The sequence below is a fragment of the Pelobates fuscus genome, chromosome 2 (assembly GCF_036172605.1).
Source record: "Pelobates fuscus isolate aPelFus1 chromosome 2, aPelFus1.pri, whole genome shotgun sequence".
Taxonomy (NCBI): domain Eukaryota; kingdom Metazoa; phylum Chordata; class Amphibia; order Anura; family Pelobatidae; genus Pelobates; species Pelobates fuscus.
In genome coordinates, this window is record NC_086318.1 from 342,109,669 (window position 1) to 342,135,662 (window position 25,994).

The window sequence follows — 25,994 nt, forward strand, 5'->3', positions numbered from 1 at the left end:
ACCCCTCCCTGTCACAGGTGTCTCATTCCAGGATCCTATTTAGCCTTGACTTGCAGAGAGTCACAGTAAGGGAGCATTTCCCAAGTAAGTGGATTAATAGCATAAGAGCAAGCATTAGGCTGTTAGAGTAGGACCTGCCAAGCTTATGCAATATATGATCATATAATGTAACCAAACCCCCATTATTTTTTACCTAGGTGAGGTGTTTTTAAATAGTACTTTTTAGGATTTGAAATCACTGTTTAGTTAATAAGCGAGTGCACTGATCTGTACATTTTGTATTTTGGTCTCAGTAGCACCCTGTAATAAATGCATGTTTAGGTGAGTGCAGCCCTCCTGACTTTGTGTGTGTGTGTGTGTGTATATATATATATATATATATATATATATATATATATATATATATAGCATGCCAATGAAGCTATAAATACATAAACTTGGTATCTCATGCTAATGAACAGTAAATGCATAACTCCTGAATGTCATGCCAATGAGCCACATGTGCCTCAAAAAAGTCTACTAGTGCCATGTCCCCTGAAACAACCTGCAATTGCCATCTCTCTTACACCAGCCTCTCAGTGCAATCTTTCTGCCCTCAGCCTCTCTGTGCCTTGTCTATGCCTCCATTAAGGGAGACTGTGTGTGTGTGTGTGTGTGTGTGTGTATGGGGTGGTGATGGTGATAGTGTGGGAGGTTGTGACAGTGTTGGTGTAAGGTGACCGTGTGGAAGGTGATGACAGTGTGTGGGGAGGCTGTTGTTCACTTACCAACCACCAGCCCCTGGTGGTACACTGGTCTCCTCTTGCTCCCCGATGATCCAGTGGTCTGCTCCAGCTCCCTGGTGATCCAGAATGCTGGGTATGTAGTCTCTCAGAGCCTCCTTGTACGGAGTAGAGAGCTTAAGAGCTTGGGTAACAGTGTTGCCGTGGTAACCCATGTCAATGCTGTGATTGGCCGTAGATTGCGAGATCTCTACTCCAGAGTCTGCAGCTATGCGCCCGGCGGAGCTGCAGACAGGGAGGCCATGGGACACTACATTCCCAGCCTTCTGGACCACCAGGGAGCTGGAGCAGACCACCAAGGAGCTGGAGCAGACCACTAGATCATCAGGGAGCAAGAGGTGCTGTATGCCGCCGGGTCCGAGGCCCCTTCTGGTGTCGGCCCTTGGTCATTGACCGATGAGCCGACACTTCAGTCAGCCGTAGTAGCAACCGGTTCAGTGAACTTGTTAAATTTTAAATGGACACTCCAGCGCCAGGAAAACAAACCGTTTTCCTGGCACTGCAGGTCCCCTTTCCCTCCCATCCCCCATCCCAGGTTGCTGAAGGGGTTCGGGGTCTGCCCATGCTCCTCCCCCACCGACGTCATCCGGCGGTGGAGACCAATTGCACATGCACGGGCGCCGGCGGGTGAGACCTATAGCGCATGCGCGGCAATGCCGTGCACGCGCATTAGACCTCAACTTAGGAAAGCATTGAAAAATGCTTTCAGTGCTTTCCTATGGGTATTTCAGCAACGCTGGAGGACCTCCAGCGATGCTATAGCACTCGGAAGTGCCCTCTAGTGGCTGTCTAGTAGACAGCCACAAGAGGAGGAGTTAACCCTGCAAGGTATTGCAGTTTATGAAAAATGCAATATTTACAGTTGCAGGGTTAAATCAACAATACGGATGAAAATCAGGTTAAAACCCCTTCCGTGACTTACCTGAATCCAGCGCCGAAGTCCCTCAGCGCCGGGTCAGGCTCCGCCCGCGCTCCTACCCAGCCGGCAGGGGAGACCTAATGCGCATGTGCGGCATTAGACCTGCTCATAGAAAAACAGTATTCAATGCTTTCCTATAGGGGTTCTGACGACGCTGGAGGTCCTCATTCATGAGGACGTCCAGCGTCATTTAAAACACTTTTTGGGTTTTAGGAACCTGGAAGTCCCTCTAGTGGCTGTATGATAGACTGCCACTAGAGGAGGTCTTAACCCTGCAAGGTACTTATTGCAGATTATAAACACTGCAATAATTACACTTGCAGGGTTAAGGGTGATGGTAGTTGGCACCCAGACCACTCCAATGGGCAGAAGTGGTCTGGGTGCCTGGAGTGTCCCTTTAATGACAGGTTCGCACAAACCGGTACAAACGGGCTGAATCCACAACTGATTCTGTCTATGAACAGGAATAAAGTGTGTGCGTGATTTACCAAGAAGGAGCTTGTGTTTCTCTTGAAGCATCCAGCTATATTGCTGTTTTTCTCTACTATAGAGTACTTGCTTATAGAGAATTGCCAGTGTGCTAGATACATCTAATATCCTTTACGAACCGGTGCTATCAGTGCAGTAGGTAAATCCCTCATTGCCAGTGGACATACAAATCAAAGTTGGTAGTTTGAATAGTATCTACCAGCATTGCAGGATATACATATTGCACTGATAGACCCGGTGCTTAGATATTGGTTAGCTGTGCAGTTTAGCCAAAGAAACCCATGGAAAATAAAGTCCATGAACATCTACACCTTCTGTAGCAGAGACGATAAGGCTGTATTGTCCTATATTTATAGAACAGTGGGTTCTATACTATATCACATTGTTCTATATATAACACACTGTACTGTTTACAGTAAGTGTTAAGAGGATCTTAGTTGTATTGCTTTGTATAGACTTCCTAATCATGAGTAATACCCCTATCGTGATGACACTTATCAGAGCTCCCAATATTGACCTTATATTGTCCCATCAACGACTTTGTATTTGAATCCATCCCTTGCCTGTCAGTATCAGATCTTATCAGACTGTGTAGCTGTGAATAATTCCTATATCGTCCTGAGAAATATATCATATTTTACAACACTATCCTTATTGTCCCCTCACAGGCTAATCTCTTGCCTAACAGTGTCCGGTCTGATTAGCTTCTCCGCCGGTGAGTAATGATCATATTGTGTTGTGACATTTATCACACTTCACAGTTTTCTCCTCATATGCTTTGCAGTTAATTAATATCTGTTGCAACGTAGTGTAAGCAGACGTGGGGGGAAGCTTTCCTTTTACAATGTGAAAGTGATAGTTTTAGATATGGTTTACATATGGTAATTAGGGTAGTTTTTATATTGTCTACATTTGTCGATTGTTTATTAATCTGAGCAGATGGCTAATGACAGCTGTGAAAGATTGTAATAGTTTACCCGAGAATGGTATTCTACATTTATAGGTATGGAGAAGAAGTATGACAAAATCTTCCAATTCCTCTCAGCAGGAGAATACCCGTCCGGGTATAATAAGTCGCAGAGACAATGCTTTAGAAAGGCCGCTGACAAATATACATTGAAGGGTGAGTATCTTCAATATAAGCAATGTTAGTTGCTTTTGAAGAATGTTGCTCTTGCATTTTTTCCTTTTATTACAGAAGGAAAGGTCTTAGTCGGCCGCAAAAGAGTTGTAAAATTCGAAGAAGGATATTTGAAGAATTTCATTCTGCACCAATTGGAGGACATTCAGGAATTGTCAAGACGCGGTTGGCAATCTCCTCACTATTCTTTTGGCATGGAATGACAAAAGATATTGAGAACTGGGTACACACTAATAATTTTTTTGTTTTGCAATTTTTATGAATGCTTTACACAGGTTAACAACTGATTTCTTACAGATCCAGGAATGCGAAAAGTGTCAGACGGTTGTAAAGCCTGTTACAGTGTATTAAGGTAAATGTCTAGTATAGAATTACATAAGTTATTATTACATTGGTCTATTACAAATAAATATATATTTATTTTTTCATCGCATTAGGTGTCTGCTGTCTGGGAGCTGGTTGGGATTGACCTGACAGGCCCTTTCCCAAAGACAGTAGATGGTTTCCTGTACATTTTAACGGCCACGGATTATTTCTCCAAGTGGGTAGAGGCTTTTTCTTTGAAGTCAAAAACTGCTGCCGAGGTGGGACGTCATCTTTGTTCCCTGATCTACCGACATGGTTGCCCAAAAAGGATCCTTTCTGACCAGGGGAGAGAATTTGTCAATCAAGTCTGTTTACTTTCCATGTGCCATACATGTACAAATGATTTAGTTAACTTTTTTAAAATGAGACATATATATATACCTGTATTTTTTTAAATTTTTTTTAATTTTTATTTTTTTAAGCTTAACGACCGGATGTGCAGTGTTCTAGGAATAGAAAGAAGCGTGACAGCGGCGTATCATCCACAGACAAATGGGATGGATGAGAAAATAAATGACACTATTAAGAGGTAAGTTTCATTTAACTTTACTTTTCATTCAGGGTTTTATTAGAACTTTGCTCCAAAGGTTTCACTTTAGCTAATGTTATTCTTACATTCCACTTGTTTCGATTAGTGATTAGAGCTATAAATTTCACATTACTTTGTAGAGTTTTGTAAATGGTGTCAATGTTTTTCTTTTTTTCATTCTAGAGCTCTCTAAATTGGTAAATGAAAAGCAGAACAAGTGGGACATGTATTTGGAAGCTACATTATTCGCCATCAGATCAAAGGTCCAAACCACAACCAAATTTTCTGTTTGTTCTGATGTATGGGAGGGAGGCAGTTTTCCCAGCTGAAGTTCCTGTTGTTCTGCCGGTAGCTGGTTTTTATTTATGTCTGTCATGTCCACCGTGAAATATTTGCCTATATTTCATGGACTAATTGTTTTGTATATACAGATCTCACCTAATTCGAACTACTTGCTTTTTTCCAACTTATGTGGCACATTACATTTGAATGTTATTTGTTGTTAAACTATAATATGGTAAAGTTTTGCTTTACTGTCTTTAAATGTAGTGTGCATATACAAATAAACATGTTCTTCTTGTTTCCGTAAGCATTTTAATCTTCATAACTATCAATTTGTTTTTTCCTTGAAAACTGTACTACGAAAGAGGATTAAAAAAAAAAAAAAAGTATTTCTTTCATTAATGCTGAATTGTGTTACCATTTAAACAATTTGTTTTCCAGCTTTCAAATATCATTCTGCAGGGGGAGATGAATTATGTAACATATATGGAGGAGAGGAAGTCATCGAGGGAGTCGAGAGAAAAAGAAACGCTGGAGAACATTGCCAAGTCGCAAGAAAAGCAGAAGGTAGCGTATGCCAATAGAGTGCAGAAAAAATACAGGGATTTAAACTACAGTGTTGGCGACGAGGTTCTCCTCTACAACATGAGGAAGCGTGGTCGAAAAGGTGGAAGGATTGAACCTGACTTCCTTGGCCCTTATGTCATCGAGGAGCTGTGTGGCAATTTGCTTAAATTGGCAAATTATGCCAGTGTTATCCTGAAAAACAAGATTAACATTAACAACATAAAGCCATATAGAAGGAGTAAAGAAGCAACATGCCCCAGGCAGCAAAGTGAAAGGACCTCGGTGATTCAATTTGCCCCGAAGAGACAGGATAGCACTACGGAGGTACAACCAAACTCCCTACCTGAATAGCTTGCATATAGTGTGCTTGTTCTGTATCCTCAGCTTATTCTTTCTATTTGTACAATATTTTTTTTCAATGTAGTTGCTTAACTTTAATATTGTTTTTTTTTTTTTTTTTTTTAAGCCTTCTGCATCTTTGAATTTACAGCAGAGCATGGAAGACAGAGGTAGCATTTGCAAAGGTCTTCATTTTCTATTTAGACCCTGTTGGTCATTCAATTGGCCGTGCCCTGTTGGTCTGGCCTTTTCATTCAGTTGGCCATTCTGGCCCTTGTTTATAGTTGCCGCTGTTTGGCATTATGTTCTTGTTTTATTAGCCTTACAAGTTAATACTATACCAAAGAACCTATACAGGTTGAGTGACCCCCTTATCACAAATGCTTTTGAACATAGGTTATTTTGATGTACGAATATTTGCATTTATGAGGAGAGCTCATGCAGAATGGCTGCTGTATTTGGAACCAATACTTTAGAATTTGAAGATAAGGCATACTCGACCTGTATTAGCTTTGGGTCCAAATAGTACAATAACTTAAGTGCGATTTAAGTTTCTTGTTTTTTTTTGTTTTTTTTTTCCCCCTCCTCCATTTAAAGGGCTGTGGAGTGCTGAAGATGACGGCCTGATGGAAGCCATTGTCGGACAATTCAAACTGTATAAGTCGTCATTCAAAACACTGCATGGGACAGAGTGGCTGGTTGATGAGGTAAGAGTCTGCACTGTAGAAAATGTATAAAAAGCAAAAATCTCTAATAAAGTTTATTTTTCTTTCTCTGTAATGCAGGTGATTGATGCATACATTCATCACCTGATTGGAAAGCATCAGGCAAGTGTGACTTAGTGTATACTTGTGTTGTATGTTTGTTGCATTGTTATTCTACATTATTACTCTTAATCTTTTTAAACAGGAACCTATTCACCAGTTCGATGCAGTAATTTCATCGGAATTATTTTCTGGAAAATGGGATAGACTTGGAAAGGTTAGTTATTTGTCTCAATAACAGCTATTCATACACGCACACACATTAACAAAAATAACATTGATTTTCTCACCCTCTCCTGGTTGTTATGTTTATTCCTCATTCTCGGGTCCTCTACCAAAGGCCTGGGAGTTGAAGGGTTCTGCGCAATATCTTCTCTTCTGGACAGCGATCTCAGATGTCCCACCTGGAATCTGTTGAAGTCACTCCCCTAACTTGGGAGTCACAGCCCGAGTGCTCCTATCACAACTCGGACTACTACTGCCTTCTACTAGTGTGTTTGTGTGTGTGTGTGTGTGTGTGTATGTATGTATGTATGTATGTATGTATATATATATGTGTGTGTGTGTGTATATATATATATATATATATATATATATATATATATATATATATATATAGATAGAGAATGTGTGTATTTATAATGTGTCAGTGCTTTGTTAAACACAGATCTACACACACCTGTCAAGCCATAAGACTTGCTTTTCCCACACAAATCTTAAATTTGCAGTGATATTACTACTGCAGGGGAATCTGGGTAAGCATATGGTAATGAGTTCAGCAAATCACATTGTTGCCTCGTTATGCAATTTTATGTTATATAAAATACAAACAAAATGTCGTCTTTTGATTTCTCTGTATTCTTCAGAGGAGGATTCTTGGGGAAGATCTCTGGCTATGCCCTGTGAACTTCGGGGCTCACTGGATTTTAGTGGTATTTACTATAGGACTACGTTAATTAACCTTTCTTTACTTGTGTTATCGTGTGCTTTTATAATTCATGTAATTATGTTACATATACAGATATTTACCTACATCCCTCTGACACCGCAGAACACACCTGCTGTATACACCAATAATATGAATGTCATAAAGAAAATGTTGTGTTTTCCCGAATTATCTTTTAGATTGTCATCATGTCGAAGAAGGTTATTGTGCTAATTGACCCACTGGGAAATGAACCTGATTATCTATTGACAGTACAGCACAACTGGAGGTGAGTGTGTCTTGGGAAAGTTTTTTTTCACTTAAACTGATGTGCACAACGTTCAATTAAAACTTATGTGTAACTTCTTATTTTTTTCATAGTATGTTCTTGAAGAAGTATATTCCTGAAGAAGTAGCCCAATGGAATATCCATGTAATGCACCACAGCAACCAGGAGGTTCCAGCAGCTGTGGAGTTTTGATCTTGATGGTAAACATTCATGTAGCATTGTAAAAGCTATTCATCATACATGTGAATTGCTGTTACAAATTTAATAATGTATTACAGTTTGCCAAGGAGTTTCTTCAGACCAGAACCATACATGCAGTGAAGACCTCTGCAGAAGATGTAGCTAATGCACGACTGGAAATATCTTCTGCCCTACTCCAGTATAAAGGTCAGTTATATCACACACTGCATGAAAGCTTTATCAGGCAAATAAATATGTATTCATACTCTAAATCCTCATGGATCCAATCTTGCTAGAAATGTGTTTATTATTAAATCACTCCCAAAAAACGTTTTAAGTGACAATACACAATTCAATGAATGTGACAATACACATTCAATATCATTTTAACATGTTCTACCATAATGTAAAACCTGTTAAATTATTTGGTTAGGTGCAGCGTTGCAGCTTCACGCGGTTTGTTCTCCCCCCACATAGCAGGTTATACAGAATACTCCTAAATGTCAGGAAATGATTAAGTTAGAGCCAAAGCTGAGATTCAAAAATGGTGGGGGAAAACTTTTTTCACCAATATTGAATTTTAGAAAAAGTTCCCTACCCAATTTCTGACCATTTTAATTTTACTGAGAGCCCTCTAAAATGTCTATGTATTAACAATGGCAGCCGATGGTGGATACTTGAGAACCATTTACGATCAGATTGCGCTATGTTTAAACTGTGGGGTATTTCTAACAAACTAAAAGGGGTCACAGAGATGCTTGGATTCAAAATTGAGAAAGCTCTACCATTCTTTCTATTCTACGCCTCCAATCCTCAACATTGAAATTGTAGTTTGTAATAAAATAAGTACATTGTAATATGCTTTCTGGTTACGATTTGGTGAGTTGTAACTATTTTTTTTTTATTTTTACAGTTCCAGAAGGAAGGAGCAAACCCATTTGAGGAGTCCCTGCATAAGAGACTATTGGATACTGAAGGGCTGTACTACAGTGGCGGCTCTAGACTTGGCAAGGCCTTAGTCGAAACTCATACATGAGGCCACCACAAACACCATTATTGGGAAAAAAAAAAAAAAAATAGCAGTTGACTTTGTGTATAAGAAGCTGTAGATATGTTGATAGGGGAGCTTCCAGCACTGGATACAGAGAGCTAGTCTCTGTTTACATTGTTGCATTGTCTACCTGAGTGTGTGTGTCTGGCAGTGAGTATGCTTGTATCTGTATGTATGTTTCTCTGAGCAAGTGTATGTTTGTGTACGGCCTTTGGCACTGAGTTTATGGCGAAGCTCTGTTTTATGACAGTGGGTATAATGATTGCCTTCAGGGGGTGGCAGGGTGAGTGTAAAAGAGCAGGAGGGTGCCAGAGTGTTGACAGTGTGTATGGAGGGAGGTGCCAAAGTGCGGAGAGTGGTGCCCGTGTGAGAATAGATGTGACAGAGTGTGTGGGGAGGGTGACAGTGAGGGGGGGTGAGAGGGGATGACAGGGTGAATGAAAGAGTAAGAGGGGGGTGAGGGAGGGATGAGGAGAGGTGACAGGGTGAGAGGGGATGACAGAATGAGGGGGTGGTGAGGTGACAGGGTGGAAGGAGGGATGACAGAGTGAGAGGGGGTGACCAGGAGAGGGGATGGATGGGTGGGTGACATAGTGTGATAGGGTGAGAGGGGGATGAGGAGAGGTGAGAGGGGATGACAGAATGAGAGGGTAAGTGACAGTAAGGGGGGGTGACATAGTGTGAGGGGGATGACTTAGTGTGGTGGGTGAGAGGGGGTGGTGATGTGACCGGGTGGAAGGAGGGATGACCGAGTAAGGGGGGGTGACGAGGAGAGGGGATGTTCAGGTGAGTGACAGTGTGAGGGTGGGTGACATAGTGTGATGAGGGATGACAGGGTGAGAGGGGATGACAGGGTGAGTGACAGTAAGGGGGGGTGACAGTGTGGAGATGACGTAGTGTGGTGGGTGAGAAGGGGTGGTGAGGTGACAGTAAGATATGAGGGGGGCAGGGATGACAGAGTGAGAGGGGGTGATGTAGTGTGGGGGGGTGAGAGGGGGTGATGAGGTGAGGTGACAGAGTAAGAGGGGGTTGACAATAACAATATCTGATATTCGGCCACATGTGCAATTATTATGTAATTAATGGATAACATACTTTTTTGTTAAAATTGAAAATAAAATATTGTTTGACTTTTGTATATTGCAACTTTTAAAAAGATTAAAACTCTTAACAATTTTTACATTTATAGTAATTTGTCTTGAATTAACGATAACCTGTTAAGTGTAAGCAGTGTTTAGGAGATACGCGCAGTGTTTATGGGAAACGGTCACAGTGTAAGCAGTGTTTAGGAGATATGCTCAGTGTAAGCAGTGTTTATGGGAAACGGTCACAGTGTAAGCCGTGTGTAGGAGATACGGTCACAGTGTAAGCAGTGTGTAGGTGATACAGGCGTTTCATTCTCCACAATCACAGTACTTTTGGTTACCTTATAAGTATAACAGTGACTCACATTGGTTGAATTGGCACATGAATACACATGTGAGCAGTAATGCCACGTCAAGGCTTCAACCCTTGTTACTGACCATTCACACACCATACTTTTCATTCATACACATTCGGTATTCCAGATGTTTTGGACTACACCTCCCATAATGCTGGCAAATATGTAATTCACAGCATGTGGACTGCCTAAGATTAATTACCTCTGATCACAGTACACAATGTTGAAGTCGCCGTGCAAACAGGAGAAACTTGTCACATGTCAGATGGCACTTCAATAATCCACCCTGGACGTGAGCCTCAAACGTGGACTTCTTCATTCCTCTTTATGTACTTCGTGCCCCATAGGAGAACATGCTTGTCAGAGTTGTGACACACACAAAAATATAATGGTTAGAGTAAAATGGCATAACAGACAGTGCATGCAGACTTGCGTGCCACATATTTACAGCAGACAGACACAAAGATTGTGAGAGACACACCGTATTAAATATAAAGAATTGGGAGTACTATACATACACAATGCACAATGACACGGAGATTACAGAATTCAGTGACAGACAGATTTGGTTGCAGATGTGGGGCAGTCCCTCTGGCTGGGGTGCAGTTTCTCATCCACCCCTGGTGAGTGACTAGATAGCTGGGCTTTCGTAGCAAAAAGCAGGCCATGGCGTCTGAGATCTCTGAAACAAAATGTTTTGTAGTCAAACCAGGGCTGTACACATCTAACACACAGGCCCCACATACTGCATAGCCCCCCCCCCCCACATCTAACGCACAGCACCCTAATACACAGCACAGACCGCCCCATACTGCACAGACCACCCCCCATACTGCACAGACCACCCCCCATACTGCACAGACCCCCAATACTGTCCAGTCCCCCCATACTGTCCAGACCCCCCCAATACCATACACACACCCCCCATACTGTCCAAACACCCAATACTGCACAGACCCCCCCCCAATACTGCACAGACCCCCTCAATACTGTCCAGACCCCTCAATACTGCACAGACCCCCCCAATACCATACACCCCCAATACTGTCCAGTCCCCCCATACTGTCCAGACACCCCCAATACTGCACAGACCCCCCCATACTGCACAGACACCCCCAATACTGCACATCCCCCAAATACTGTACAGACCCCACAATACTGCACATCCCCCCCAATACTGCACAGACCCCCCATACTGCACATCCCCCCCAATACTGTCCAGACCCCAATACTGTAGTCACCCCATACTGTCCAGACCCCCTCAATACTGCACAGACCCCCCCAATACTGTCCAGTCCCCTCATACTGTCCAAACACCCCCACAATACTGCACAGACCCCCCCATACTGCACATCCCCCCAATACTGCACAGACCCCCCCATACTGCACATCCCCCCAATACTGCACAGACCCCCCAATACTGTACAGACCCCCCCAATACTGTCCAGACCCCTCAATACTGCACAGACCCCCCAATACCATACACACACCCCCAATACTGTCCAGTCCCCCATACTGTCCAGACACCCCCAATACTGCACATCCCTCCCAATACTGCACAGACCCCCCCAATACTGTACAGTCCCCCCAATACTGTCCAGACCCCCCCCAATACTGTCCAGACCCCCAATACTGCACAGACCCCCCCATACTGCACACACCCCCAATACTGTCCAGTCCCCCCATACTGTCCAGACACCCCCAATACTGCACATCCCCCCAATACTGCACAGACCCCCCCATACTGCACATCCCCCCAATTTTGCACAGACCCCCCAATACTGTACAGTCCCCCCATACTGTCCAGACCCCCTCAATACTGCACAGACCCCCCAATACTGTCCAGACCCCCCAATACTGCCCAGTCCCCCATACTGTCCAAACACCCCCAATACTGCACATCCCCCCAATACTGCACAGACCCCCCCATACTGCACATCCCCCCAATACTGCACAGACCCCCCAATACTGTCCAGTCCCCCCAATACTGTCCAGACCCCCCCAATACTGTCCAGACCCCACAATACTGCACATCCCCCCAATACTGCACAGACCCCCCATACTGCACATCCCCCCAATACTGCACAGACCCCACCAATACTGTACAGTCCACCCCAATACTGCCCAGATCCCCCAATACTGTACAGACCCCCAATACTGTACAGTCACCTCATACTGTCCAGACCAACCAATACTGCACAGACCCCCTCAATACTGCACAGACCCCCCAATACTGTCCAGACCCCCCCAATACTGTCCAGTCCCCCCATACTGTCCAAACACCCCCAATACTGCACAGACCCTCCCATACTGCACATCCCCCAATACTGCACAGACCCCCCAATACTGTCCAGACCCCCCTAATACTGTCCAGACCCCTCAATACTGCACAGACCCCCCCAATACCATACACACACCCCCAATACTGTCCAGTCCCCCCATACTGTCCAGACACCCCCAATACTGCACATCCCTCCCAATACTGCACAGACCCCCCAATACTGTACAGTCCCCCCAATACTGTCCAGACCCCCCCAATACTGTCCAGACCCCCCAATACTGCACAGACCCTGCAATACTGCACTTCCCCCCAATACTGTCCAGTCCCCCCCATACTGTCCAGACACCCCCAATACTGCACAGACCCCCCCATACTGCACATCCCCCCAATACTGCACAGACCCCCCAATACTGTCCAGACCCCCCAATACTGTCCAGACCCCCTCAATACTGCACAGACCCCCCAATACTGTCCAGACCCCCCAATACTGTCCAGTCCCCCCAATACTGTCCAGTCCCCCCATACTGTCCAAACACCCCCCAATACTGCACAGACCCCCCATACTGCCCATCCCCCCCAATACTGCCCATCCCCCCCAATACTGCACAGACCCCCCCAATACTGTACAGACCCCCTAATACTGTCCAGACCCCTCAATACTGCACAGACCCCCCCAATACCATACACACCCCCCAATACTGTCCAGTCCCCCCATACTGTCCAGACACCCCCAATACTGCACATCCCTCCCAATACTGCACAGACCCCCCCAATACTGTACAGTCCCCCCAATACTGTCCAGACCCCCCAATACTGCACAGACCCCGCAATACTGCACAGACCCCGCAATACTGCACAGACCCCCCCATACTGCACATCCCCCCCAATACTGTCCAGTCCCCCCATACTGTCCAGACACCCCAATACTGCACATCCCCCCAATACTGCACAGACCCCCCCATACTGCACATCCCCCCAATATTGCACAGACCCCCCAATACTGTACAGTCCCCCCATACTGTCCAGACCCCCTCAATACTGCACAGACCCCCCAATACCATACACACACCCCCAATACTGTCCAGACCCCCCAATACTGTCCAGTCCCCCCATACTGTCCAAACATCCCCAATACTGCACATCCCCCCCAATACTGCACAGACCCCCCAATACTGCACAGACCGCCCAATACTGTCCAGACCCCCTCAATACTGTCCAGACCCCCCAATACTGCACAGACCCCACAATACTGCACATCCCCCCAATACTGCACAGACCCCCCATACTGCACATCCCCCCAATACTGCACAGACCCCACCAATACTGTACAGTCCACCCCAATACTGCCCAGACCCCCCAATACTGTACAGACCCCAATACTGTACAGTCACCCCATACTGTCCAGACCCCCCAATACTGCACATACCCCCTCAATACTGCACAGACCCCCCCAATACTGTCCAGACCCCCCAATACTGTCCAGTCCCTCCATACTGTCCAAACACTCCCAATACTGCACAGACCCCCCATACTGCACATCCCCCCAATACTGCACATCCCCCCAATACTGCACAGACCTCCCAATACTGTCCAGTCCCCCAATACTGTCCAGACCCCCCCAATACTGTCCAGTCCCCCCATACTGTCCAGGCACCCCCAATACTGCACATCCCTCCCAATACTGCACAGATCCCCCCAATACTGCACAGACCCCCCAATACTGTACAGTCCCCCCAATACTGTCCAGACCCCCCAATACTGTCCAGACCCCCCAATACTGCACAGACCCCGCAATACTGCACATCCCCCCAATACTGTACAGACCCCCCCAATACTGTCCAGACCCCCCTAATACTGTCCAGTCCCCCCATACTGTCCAGACACACCCAATACTGCACATCCCCCCCAATACTGCACAGACCCCCCATACTGCACATCCCCCAATACTGCACAGACCCCCAATACTGTCCAGACCCCCTCAATACTGTCCAGACCCCCCAATACTGCACAGATCCTGCAATACTGCACATCACCCCAATACTGCACAGACCACCCATACTGCACATCCCCCCAATACTGCACAGACCCCACCAATACTGTACAGTCCACCCCAATACTGTACATACCCCCCCAATACTATACAGTCCCCCCATACTGTCCAGACCCCAATACTGCACAGACCCCCCAATACTGTACAGACCCCCCCAATACTGTACAGACCCCCCAATACTGTCCAGACCCCCCCAATACTGACCAGTCCCCCCATACTGTCCAGACACCCCCAATACTGTACAGTCCCCCAATACTGCACAGACCCCTCAATACTGTCCAGACCCCAATACTGTCCAGACCCCCCAATACTGTAGTCTCCCCAATACTGTCCAGACCCCCCCAATACTGTCCAGACCCCCAATACTGTACAGACCCTCCAATACTGAAATTTCCCCCCCATACTGTACAGACCCCCCATACTGCAAGTTCCCCCCAATACTGTCCAGAACCCCTCAATACTGTACAGTCCCCCAATACGGTCCAGACCCCCCAATACTGTACAAACCCCCCAATACTGTACAGTCCCCCACATACTGTCCAGACCCCCCCAATACTGTCCAGACCCCCCCAATACTGCAAGTCCCCCCCCATACTGTCCAGACACCCCCAATACTGCACATCCCCCCCAATACTGCACAGACCCCCCCATACTGCACATCCCCCCAATACTGCACAGAGCCCCAATACTGCACAGACCCCCCAATACTGTCCAGACCCCCTCAATACTGTACAGTCCCCCCAATACTGTCCAGACCCCCCAATACTGCACAGACCCTGCAATACTGCACATCCCCCCAATACTGCACAGACCACCCATACTGCACATCCCCCAATACTGCACAGACCCCACCAATACTGTACAGTCCACCCCAATACTGTACATACCCCCCCAATACTGTACAGTCCCCCCATACTGTCCAGACCCCAATACTGCACAGACCCCCCAATACTGTCCAGACCCCCCCCAATACTGTACAGACCCCCCAATACTGTACAGACCCCCCCAATACTGTCCAGTCCCCCCATACTGTCCAGACACCCCCAATACTGTACAGTCCCCCAATACTGCGCATCCCCCCAATACTGCACAGACCCCCCCCCATACTGCACATCCCCCCAATACTGCACAGACCCCTCAATACTGTCCAGACCCCCAATACTGTCCATACCCCCCCAATACTGTAATCTCCCCAATACTGTCCAGACCCCCCAATACTGTCCAGACCCCCAATACGGCACAGACCCCCAATACTGTACAGACCCCCCAATACTGTACAGACCCCCCAATACTGAAAGTTCCCCCCCATACTGTACAGACCCCCCCATACTGCAAGTTCCCCCAATACTGTCCAGAACCCCCAATACTGTACAGTCCCCCAATACGGTCCAGACCCCCCAATACTGTACAAACCCCCCAATACTGTACAGTCCCCCACATACTGTCCAGACCCCCCAATACTGTCCAAACCCCCCCAATACTGCAAGTCCCCCCCCATACTGTCCAGACACCCCCAATACTGTACAGTCCCCCAATACTGCACATCCCCCCAATACTGCACAGACCCCCCCATACTGCACATCCCCCCAATACTGCACAGACCCCTCAAAACTGTCCAGACCCCCAATACTGTCCAGACCCCCCCCCCAATACTGTAATCTAACCAATACTGTCCAGACCCCCAATACGGCACAGACCCCCAATACTGTCCAGACCCCCCAATACTGTACAGACCCTGCAATACTGCACATCCCCCCAATACTGCACAGACCACCCATACTGCACAGACCCCACCAATACTGTACAGTCCACCCCAATACTGTACATACCCCCCAATACTGTACATACCCCCCAATACTGTACAGTCCCCCCAATACTGTACAGTCCCCCCATACTGTCCAGACCCCAATACTGCACAGACCCCCCAATATTGTACAGATCCCCCAATACTGTACAGACCCCCCAATACTGTACAGACCCCCCAATACTGTACAGACCCCCCCAATACTGTTTAGTCCCCCCATACTGTCCAGACACCCCCAATACTGTACAGTCCCCCAATACTGCACATCCCCCCAATACTGCACAGACCCCCCATACTGCACATCCCCCCCAATACTGCACAGACCCCTCAATACTGTCCAGACCCCCAATACTGTCCAGACCCCCCAATACTGTCGTCTCCCCAATACTGTCCAGACCCCCCCAATACTGTCCAGACCCCCAATACTGCACAGACCCCCAATACTGTACAGACCCCCCAATACTGTACAGACCCCCCCAATACTGAAAGTTCCCCCCCATACTGTACAGACCCCCCCATACTGCAAGTTCCCCCCAATACTGTCCAGAACCCCCCAATACCGTACAGTCCCCCAATACGGTCCAGACCCCCCAATACTGTACAAACCCTCCCAATAACAACAAAACACCAAAAAATGGCAATCTACAATACAGAAATAATAGAGAGGGACATAGCGCAATATTGTCACAGAGAATAGAAATAAGTGATATAGAGGATTGCACTCACAAACATAGTTTGATTGAAGGCATATCAAATATAATGGTGTGGAAACTTCAGGACTGGTTGGACATCAATTTCATGCATAGGAGGAAAAAGAGAAATAATAGTGCAGAGTATCCAAGTAAAAAAGTTACACGCTTTATTCACAAATACACTTACAAAATGGAAGTGTCAAACAGGCACATCAGGTTCAGATGGAATAACGATCCCAATGGAAGAATCCAATGGAGCAGGAAAGCCAGATGTACAAATAAAATAAAATAAAAATGTAAAATAAAAACAGCAATAAAATACTCTAAACACTGTACTGAACAAGCCCTACGCGTTTCGTTCAAAGTTGAACTTCCTCAGGGGCATTGAGCATAATACCGTCCATATGCAGGCATACCTCCCCCCCTTGTGGCTACAGGCGCAGGCGCAGTGTGGTGTTCTCGCATGCGCATTAGGCGTCCTCCTCTCTGAAACGTAGTAGAAAATTTCTCCTACCTGTTCTTCTACGCGTGCGCGGCGCTGTGCTCCTCCTCCTCCTCCTGCTCCGAAATGTCATGTCCGGTGCGGCCGCGTCACATCCGGTGCGGCGGCGTCACTTCCGGTATACCAATCTGACAAGGTATAGTAATCTGACAGAACACCTGAGGCTCCCACAGTCCGTTCCTTCGGGGGAAATATTCACCAGGTCCCCCCCCCAAATACCTAGAGGCATTAGCTCCATATTCACAGCCTGGCACCCTCCCGTATCCGCTGTTCGAGTCAGCAACCCTTGGGGGCACTTATGTAGTGGCAAGCAGGAAGGTTTGAAAGGGTATGGCAGTCTGTGCGGGATGGGGTGACCAGTGGTGCTTAGTTGGCGATCCACGAGGCAACCCCAGCAAACTGTAAACTGCAAATGTAGAACGGGTGGCCGGGATAACCCCCACTGGCCTTAGGGGAGGAGCAGGGCTGCAGTGTATGTCATGCCATCCAGGTGGCCTAGCTTATTCTCCCCACTCTGGATTGGTGATTGTTTCGGTCAGGTGCAGCATCCGGAAAATGTGACAAGCCTTCGGCTCCGAATTCCAGTTTGAGGTGAATCAGTGCCATCGGACGTAGTAGGCCCAAAGTGCCTGTGTTTCCATATCCAGAGCATTATCTGTATTGTATTGATATCGTAGTATTGCTGGGGTGTCCGAACGAGCAAACAGAGAATTTAGATATTAGTAAGATTAACTCGGTGGTGTTTAGGGGTTCTCTGCCGGAAGCCTCTGAAGAAGACTTCTTGCTAGCGCAATGATCCGGCCCCCTCCCTTCCTCTTTCTGTGTTGCTCCATCAGTTAAGTACAACTTGGTCCCATGGTTCTTAACTGTATGATCGATATTGTTGTTATAGTCTGATTACTTGTATTTTATTGATTATTGTAATTTACGGTTACGTTTCTTTTTATTCTTTTGGATACTGCTTCTCACTGTTTTGACCTCTCTGGCCCTATAATATATTTTAAAAAGTGGTGCTTGGGGACATCTTGGAGATCTATTCTCCTATTTCGCACTCTTTGCGCTGTACTTTTGGTTAATTTTGCTCCCTTTTTTTGTCCTGCAGCCTTGAGCTTCAATTCTTAATTGGATGCGCATGCGTGCCACTTCAGTTCACTCGGCATTCGACTTGTCTGAATGTACGTTTGCAATTGCGTTTTTGAGCCCTTTTGGTTTAACGTATGTACACCAGAACGCTTCCATTTAGACTTTGTGACGGTCGTTGATGATGAATATTCGCTTGGTTTTCTATTAGCCTTGCCCCCTAATGGTTCAAACTCTCTGTTGGATTTTAGGATTGTTGGTGGTTGGATAGCCCTAAGCTCTCTGTGTCTCCTATTCATTGTTCTGTACTCCTGTGAATATCCACTCCTTTTTAATTCCTTCATTTTCTTTTGTGGGTTAATCAACCCTATTCTTAGGGTTTTATATAGGTGTTTTTTGGCTAAGCCAATATTTTCTTTTATTACTATACTGCATTGAGTTCAGGTTATCATGCAGTCTGACAGATATCTGTCTATGCTCTCTGGGTCTCAAACAATCCCTCAGGTCACCCTAGGGGTTTCCCTTGAGATCTCTGGGGATAATGCTGATTTTTCACCTTTCTTTCCTGCCTCTGCTGTAATGCAAGCATGTTTGATTCCTCCATGTCCAGGTCAATGCAAAGTTTCTGCAATGGATGTAATGTCCACCTCCCTATCACAGACATTCACTCAGGCCCTTTTGCAGGTCCAAAGGTTGTCTCAGCAGAATTTTCAGGCATGACTCCTGTGTCCGCCCTTAACTCACCTCACCCAGGTCACAAAGCATTGGCCAAATCTAAACACTTCTCCAAACAACTTGAGATGGAAAGTAAACCACCTGTCACTGATGGCGCGCCAAGTATACCACCGTGCAAACGACCCACTATCCAGGTAAAATTGGCTAGACTTTGGCAAAAGCCTGTGACTGCTCACTGTTTAAAAAAAATAAATAAATAGTGCTTCCCCCTGGCCCCTACCCCTGAGCGGCGGGTGGGGGCCCTAAAGTAAAATGATGGGGGGGGAACCTATTGTCCTACCCCCTGGCCCCCACCCCTGAGCGGCAGGTGGGAGCCCTAAATACTAATAAGGGGGGATGACCTAATGTCCTCCCCCCTGGCCCCAACCCCTGAGCGGCAGGTGGGGGCCCTATGTACTAATAAGGGGGGGGACCTAATGTCCTCCCCCATGGCCCCCACCCCTGAGCGGTGGGTGGGGGCCCTAAACAAGAATAAGGGGGGGGGGGACCGAGTGTCCTCCCCCCTGGCCCCCACCTCTGAGCGGCGGGTGGGGGCCCTAAATTGTAATAAGGGGGGGGACCTAGTGTCCTCCCCCCTGGCCCCCACCCCTCAGCGGCGGGTGAGGGCCCTAAATACTAATAGGGGGGGGACCTAAGAGTGCTCCGTGTCATTTTACACAGCGTGGGAAAGTTCTTTGGAATTTTCCCACACTTTGTAATGTGACTCATAACTCTCTGATTGGTGGATTAAGTAACCAATTAGAGAGTTATGAGTCAAATTACACAGCGTGGGAAAATTCCAAAGAACTTTTCCACGCTGTGTAAAATGACACAGAGCACTCTGATTGGTGGATTTCAATCCAACCAATCAGAGTGCTGTGATAGGTAAATGAAGAGACTTACCTGTCAGTCTCTTCATTTACCTGTCAGAGCACTCTGATTGGATGACTTAAACCCACCAATCAGAGTGCTCTGAGCCTAATTGCAGGGCGGGGCAAGGCTTTATAAGCCTTCCCCCGCCCTGCAGAGCTCAGTCTGCGCGGAGCCCTCCATGGGTGAAGAAGGATTATTTTTTTTTGCACTCGTTTTTTTTTTTATAATTGCGTCGGTTATTATGTTTTTTTTATTTGGCCTTTTTTGGGGCTGAAAAAAGAAGATTTTAGAAGAAAGAAAACATTGAATGGTAAGTTTTTTTTTGTGTTTTTTTTAGCGTTACTTACCTTATCCAGGGGCCGGCCACGGTCCTCTCTTCGAGCCGCGCGCGGTCCTGCTGCTGCACGAGCCGCGAGCGGCTCATCCGACGGCTGCAACAGGAAGGCGGGCAATGACCGCGAGAAGCGGTCACGTGTCCCGTCTGAATCTAAGAGCGCACCGCGGGTCTCGGACGTGCTCTTAAAGAAACAGTGGGAGCCTAAATTGGCAAAAGGCTCCCATTGGCCCCTGTCATGCCACACTCCCCATACACTTACCTTTTGGGGGGGTGGATATGACAGGAGCCAATCACATTAATTTAGAAGGTACTTATACTCACCTTTTCCCCTTAGTCCTTGCCCTATCGTGGTTTCTGTTGCAGTTCCCTTTAGCGCTTGTTGTGTTCAGTTGTGTTCCTTCGTATTGACCTTGGCTTTGTTTCTGACTACGTTATCTCTTTATCCTTATCTGTTCTGTTTGCCGGCTTGCTGTTTACTGTGTACCAGACCCCGGCTAGTCCTAGTTTACGCTGTCTCTTTGTGCCCTTGACCTCGGATCGTTCCTGACTCTGTCTCCTCTCATATACGTCGAGTTCGGCCATTCTAAGGTCCGGTAGACGTATCTCTCCTCTGTGTTGTCTTTTGTTGAGTTGAATCCTGCGAGTTGGGGTATATTTTCATACATTACGATATGGCCTGAGGAGCGCAGTTGGATTTCAGCTGATGCTGTTCACGCTCCCCGCCTTGTGCGTTCTTTCCATTCTCGTTTTCCTGCCAGACCTGGCCCTACCCGCCCGGAGGGCGTGTCCTCAGGGGGGGGTACTGTAGCGTTACTTACCTTATCCAGGGGCTGGCCTCGGTCCTCTCTTCGAGCCGCGCGTGGTCCTGCTGCTGCACGAGCCGCGCGCGGCTCATCCGACGGCTGCAACAGGAAGGCGGGCAATGACCGCGAGAAGTGGTCACGTGTCCCGCCTGAATCTAAGAGCGCGCCGCGGGTCTCGGGCGTGCTCTTAAAGAAACAGTGGGAGCCTAAATTGGCAAAAGGCACCCATTGGCCCCTGTCATGCCACACTCCCCATACACTTACCTTTTGGGGGTGTGGATATGACAGGAGCCAATCACATTAATTTATAAGGTACTTATACTCACCTTTTTCCCTTAGTCCTTGCCCTATCGTGGTTTCTGTTGCAGTTCCCTTTAGCGCTTGTTGTGTTCAGTTGTGTTCCTTCGTATTGACCTTGGCTTTGTTTCTGACTACGTTATCTCTTTATCCTTATCTGTTCTGTTTGCCGGCTTGCTGATTACTGTGTACCAGACCCCGGCTAGTCCTAGTTTACGCTGTCTCTTTGTGCCCTTGACCTCGGATCGTTCCTGACTCTGTCTCCTCTCATATACGATGAGTCCGGCCATTCTAAGGTCCGGTAGACATATCTCTCCTCTGTGTTGTCTTTTGTTGAGTATTTAGGGCCCCCACCTGCCACTGAGGGGTGGGGGCCAGGGGGAGGACATTAGGTACCCCCCCTCATTACAATTTAGGGCCCCCGCCCACCGCTCAGGGGTGGGGGCAGGACATTAGGTCCCTTATTAGTATTTAGGGCCCCCACCCACCGCTCAGGGGTGGGGGCCAGGGGGAGGACATTAGGTACCCCCCCTTATTTTAATGTAGGGCTCCCACCCACCTCTCAGGGGTGGAAGCAGGGGGGAAGGACATTAGGGCCCCCACCCAGCGCTCAGGGGTAGGGGCCAGGGGGGAGGACATTGGTTCCCCCCCCTTATTCTGATTTAGGGCCCCCACCCACCGCTCAGGGGTGGGGGCCAGGGGCTCGCCTGTGGCTGCTCACTGTTTAATAGACATGCCCCTACTCGCAGTATAGTGAGTAGGGGCATAATTTGCTAATACTAAGTAATCTTTTCTTAGTATTAGTAAATTTGGCTGAAAGATCAATTTAGGTCTTTCAGCCTTTTAGTAGATAGCTCCCTAATACCGTGGGAATTAGGGAGTTATCTACTTATTCACTCCTGTCTCTACATTGACTGGCCAAGTAACTTACATTTTATATGAATGTATGTTACTTGATTGTTGTAAGTGTTGCAAATGCTTACAGCTGAATCCTGGCTATGTTTGTATACTTTTTATTTAAAATTATTTACAATGTAACATTCTTCTTCTTTCACTGGGTAAGTATATTAGTACTTAGGCAATACTGTACTTCGGCACTTTGACACTTCGGAAATTCGGGACCTCGGCAATTCGGCACTTCAGAAGTACCCAAATGTCCGAATTGTCCGAAATTCGTCCGAATTCATATTTCCGGTCGCCTTCTCCTCCTTTGCCTGGTCCCTCGTGGTTCTCCTTACCTGGCCTGCTGTTTCCCCGCTGTTTTCGTTTCGTCGGCGGTCCTTTCTGGGCTCTGCTCCGGTCAGCGTTCCATCCAGTCACCTCTTATGATTTGTGAGTTACTTACCTCCGTTCGGGTTTTTTTTTTCCCTCTCCCCTTCACTTGTTTCTTGATGCTCGTGGCTGTCTGGCGGTCACCTGTTTTTCCCCGCGTACGGCATGCTATTTCGCTTGTTTTCTGCACGAAAGCCCTATGGCCGGATAGTGTTTTCATGCAGTTTTTTTTTGTCTGCTTGGGTCCGTTTTCGGTCGGGGGCTCTGTAGCCAAGACGCTCTGCTCTGTATTTCAGTTGTCACGGTTTGTTTTAATTAGGGCAGTTTTTATTCCTTTATGGAACGTAGTAGTAGTTTTTGCATTAGGCTGTCATGTTGCACCTTCTACAACACTATATTAGTGTTTAAAGTACCTAAGCAGAACTATGGAATCATTGCATTTATTACTTATATGTGCTCAGCACTTGTAATTTCAGCGGTTTGGATTTAACGTTTTTGGGTCAGTGGTTTTGCGCGTGGGGCGGAAGCTGGCATGTATGTTTTGAATATTGCTTTTTGAGCTCAGGTGTTACGCTCAATTATAATCTCAGACCACAGTTCGGTTATCCTGGGACTTTACCCAACACCTGGCCAGGTAAGGAGATTGGGGGATCCAAAACTACGTTTCTCTTGACAGGCAATTGATTAAATAGGGAGTTATTCACTAAATGATTGACTCTGGACAGGCATGTTACGCTTTTTTACTGTACTCGTGCATTGTGTTTTGTTGCAATGCGTTCTCTTCTTGGTGCTGGGACTGCTCTTTTAACTTTATGGCCAGTTTACTCCAGTGTACCTCAGAATGACACATTATGTCTTTACTGCAGTTGTGGGAGGGGCATGTTAGCCTACTTAAACCCCCCTACTCACCTTCCTCCCTCCCGTACGTGTTTTTAGCGATCCGCATGTCCCCACCCTCCACTCCCTCTATCTATACTATTCATTACACCTCATGGGCGGGCTCTCTTTTATTACAGTCCTCCCACTACGTCGGTTCCGGCACACCTCAACCGACTTTTTCCCCCTTTACTATGCTACTCTTTGTACACTTCCTATACGGCCTTATTTGCCCCTCACACAAATATAGCTTAACTTTTTCTTTTCTAACAGATCTTGTATAATTTCCCCTCTCCTTAAAAGCTTAGAATCTTGCTTATTTTGTTTTGTAATGCAGGTTATTAGACTTGTTGCATTATTGATCACTGATATTTCTTATATTCGTTTTTTTAACAATAATTTTTGGACAATATTGTTTGGTATTGTGTCTTTAAAATAGCATCAATCAAGAATATAAAGTGATTAGCAAGGCATTTCCCGATTATCAGATCCCTGCTTGTCCAAATAAATTAAGTACCGAATCCACCGATCAAACTAATATGTAGAATGGAGGAGAATAGTTCTAAAGAGAGGCAAAAAACAAACCTTTAATTTATTTACTTTAGAAATTTGTTAACTTGTTCGTTCATGGTACTTTAGAAACATGATAGAACGTAATTTAGACTTAAATGAGATCTTGCCTATAGAACAGTAATCCCCAACCCAGTCCTCATTGCCCAGCAACAGTCCAAGATTTATGCATTTCACTTTTTAGTTCAAATGGAGATATTGGCAAAACCTGGTTCTAAAGAGTGAGAACAAAATGCAGAAGTCTCTACCTAACAAAGTATTACGAGTCATTGGCCTCAGCACCCATGCTACTTTTTATTTAGCAATATACTAAGGGGCAATGCGGAAGAACTGAGGGATCCCTGGCTTCTGTCAATCCACTTGAAAACTGAATTGACTCAAAACCTGGATAAGGTGTCAGAGGCACATTGACTCTAACCAGCACAACAGGCTGTAGTGTTTATAGTGACTATAATGCCCATTTAAACCAATATCAATGTAGTAACAAAATAGTGAGCGGTTAGACGACTAGGTGTCGTTCACTGTACATATATAAACATTAATAGTGTTAATTTAAGTTTGCTTTTAATGACAGCATTTACTATTTAAGGGTTCATTCTAACTTGCCATCAAACTGAAAAATAACGTTGAGTCAAAAAAGGGTCAAATTACAGTCCATTTTATAAAAAGGTTTTATTATCAAACAATACAGGTAAAATGGCAATATCTTAAAGGAACACTATAGGGTAAGGAACACAAATGTGTTCCTGACCGTATAGTGTTAAACCCACCATTTAGGTGGCTTGCCCCCCTTAAAAGCAATTAAAACTCACCTTATTTCCAGCGCCAGGCAGGTCTGCCAGACATCATCAGAATTGCAGATTTTTAGCCAATCCAATGCTTTCCCATTGGCTAAAATCAGCAAGGGGGCAGGGCCCAAACACCGCTTTGGCCAATCAGCACCTCCTCATGAATCAATGCATCTCTATGAGGAAAATTCAGTGTTCCCAGCTGAATGGCATAGCTGCCTACTGTGCAGCACTCAGCCAGGAAGCACCTCCAGTAGCCATCTGAGTGGCCGCCACTTGGAGGTGTCCCTAGGGGCAATGTAAACACTGCCTTTTCTCTGAAAAGGCAGTGTTTACATTAAAATGCCTGAAGGCAATGAGTATACTCACCAGAACAAGTACATTAAGCTGTAGTTGTTCTGGTGACTAGTGTCCCTTTAAAGCGTGTGTGCTGCATTGAGCTCATTAAAAATTATTACAGCCAAGTTAAAAAAATGAAAAATAAAAAATAAATAAAAGTGCACAGATTTCTATTTAAACATTGTATAAAGGAATGTCCAATGAAATTAATAATGACATAGCAAAGTCAACAACAACAAAAATTGTGTGTGCAAGAGTTTTTTCCCCCATACAATTAATCCATGATTAGCACACTACAAGATATTCTATGGAATATGAGAATGTGCATGTTTTAAATCCCAACATTTTAGAACAATATAATATTGATGCACTTAAATATTTTTTTTTCCCTATAAAACAACGTTCTAAGCAAAACTGCAACATTAAGCAGAGAGAAAACCTATTGGGGAACATTGACCTATTTATATTTCCAACTCACACAGGCTACTAATATCTTGCAAGTCATGCTTATTTTTATTAATATTTATAAAGCATCAACAAATTCCACAGGGCTGTACAATGCTTACCACAAAAAAAAACCTCAGATATACAAAATTAATAATGCAATAGGACAACTGTAAAATACAAATTTTTTGGTCTTCACATAAGAAAA

The 25,994-nt window shown here is 45.9% G+C and overlaps 1 protein-coding gene and 1 long non-coding RNA gene across 2 annotated transcripts; both read left to right on the forward strand.

Annotated features, from left to right (window-relative positions):
- Positions 1-4,535: 4,535 nt before the first annotated feature.
- LOC134586336 (uncharacterized) lies at positions 4,536-6,416 on the forward strand. Its single transcript, XM_063441805.1, has 6 exons — positions 4,536-4,574; positions 4,950-5,399; positions 5,542-5,584; positions 6,012-6,121; positions 6,200-6,241; positions 6,324-6,416. The coding sequence occupies exons 2-6, from the start codon at positions 4,977-4,979 to the stop codon at positions 6,414-6,416; spliced, it is 711 nt and encodes a 236-aa protein (XP_063297875.1). The 5' UTR covers positions 4,536-4,574; positions 4,950-4,976.
- A 558-nt stretch (positions 6,417-6,974) lies between these two features.
- On the forward strand, positions 6,975-9,002 carry LOC134585859 (uncharacterized). Its single transcript, XR_010086551.1, has 4 exons — positions 6,975-7,392; positions 7,485-7,592; positions 7,671-7,779; positions 8,486-9,002. It is a non-coding gene; the product is annotated as an uncharacterized LOC134585859 (long non-coding RNA).
- The last annotated feature ends 16,992 nt before the right edge of the window (positions 9,003-25,994 follow it).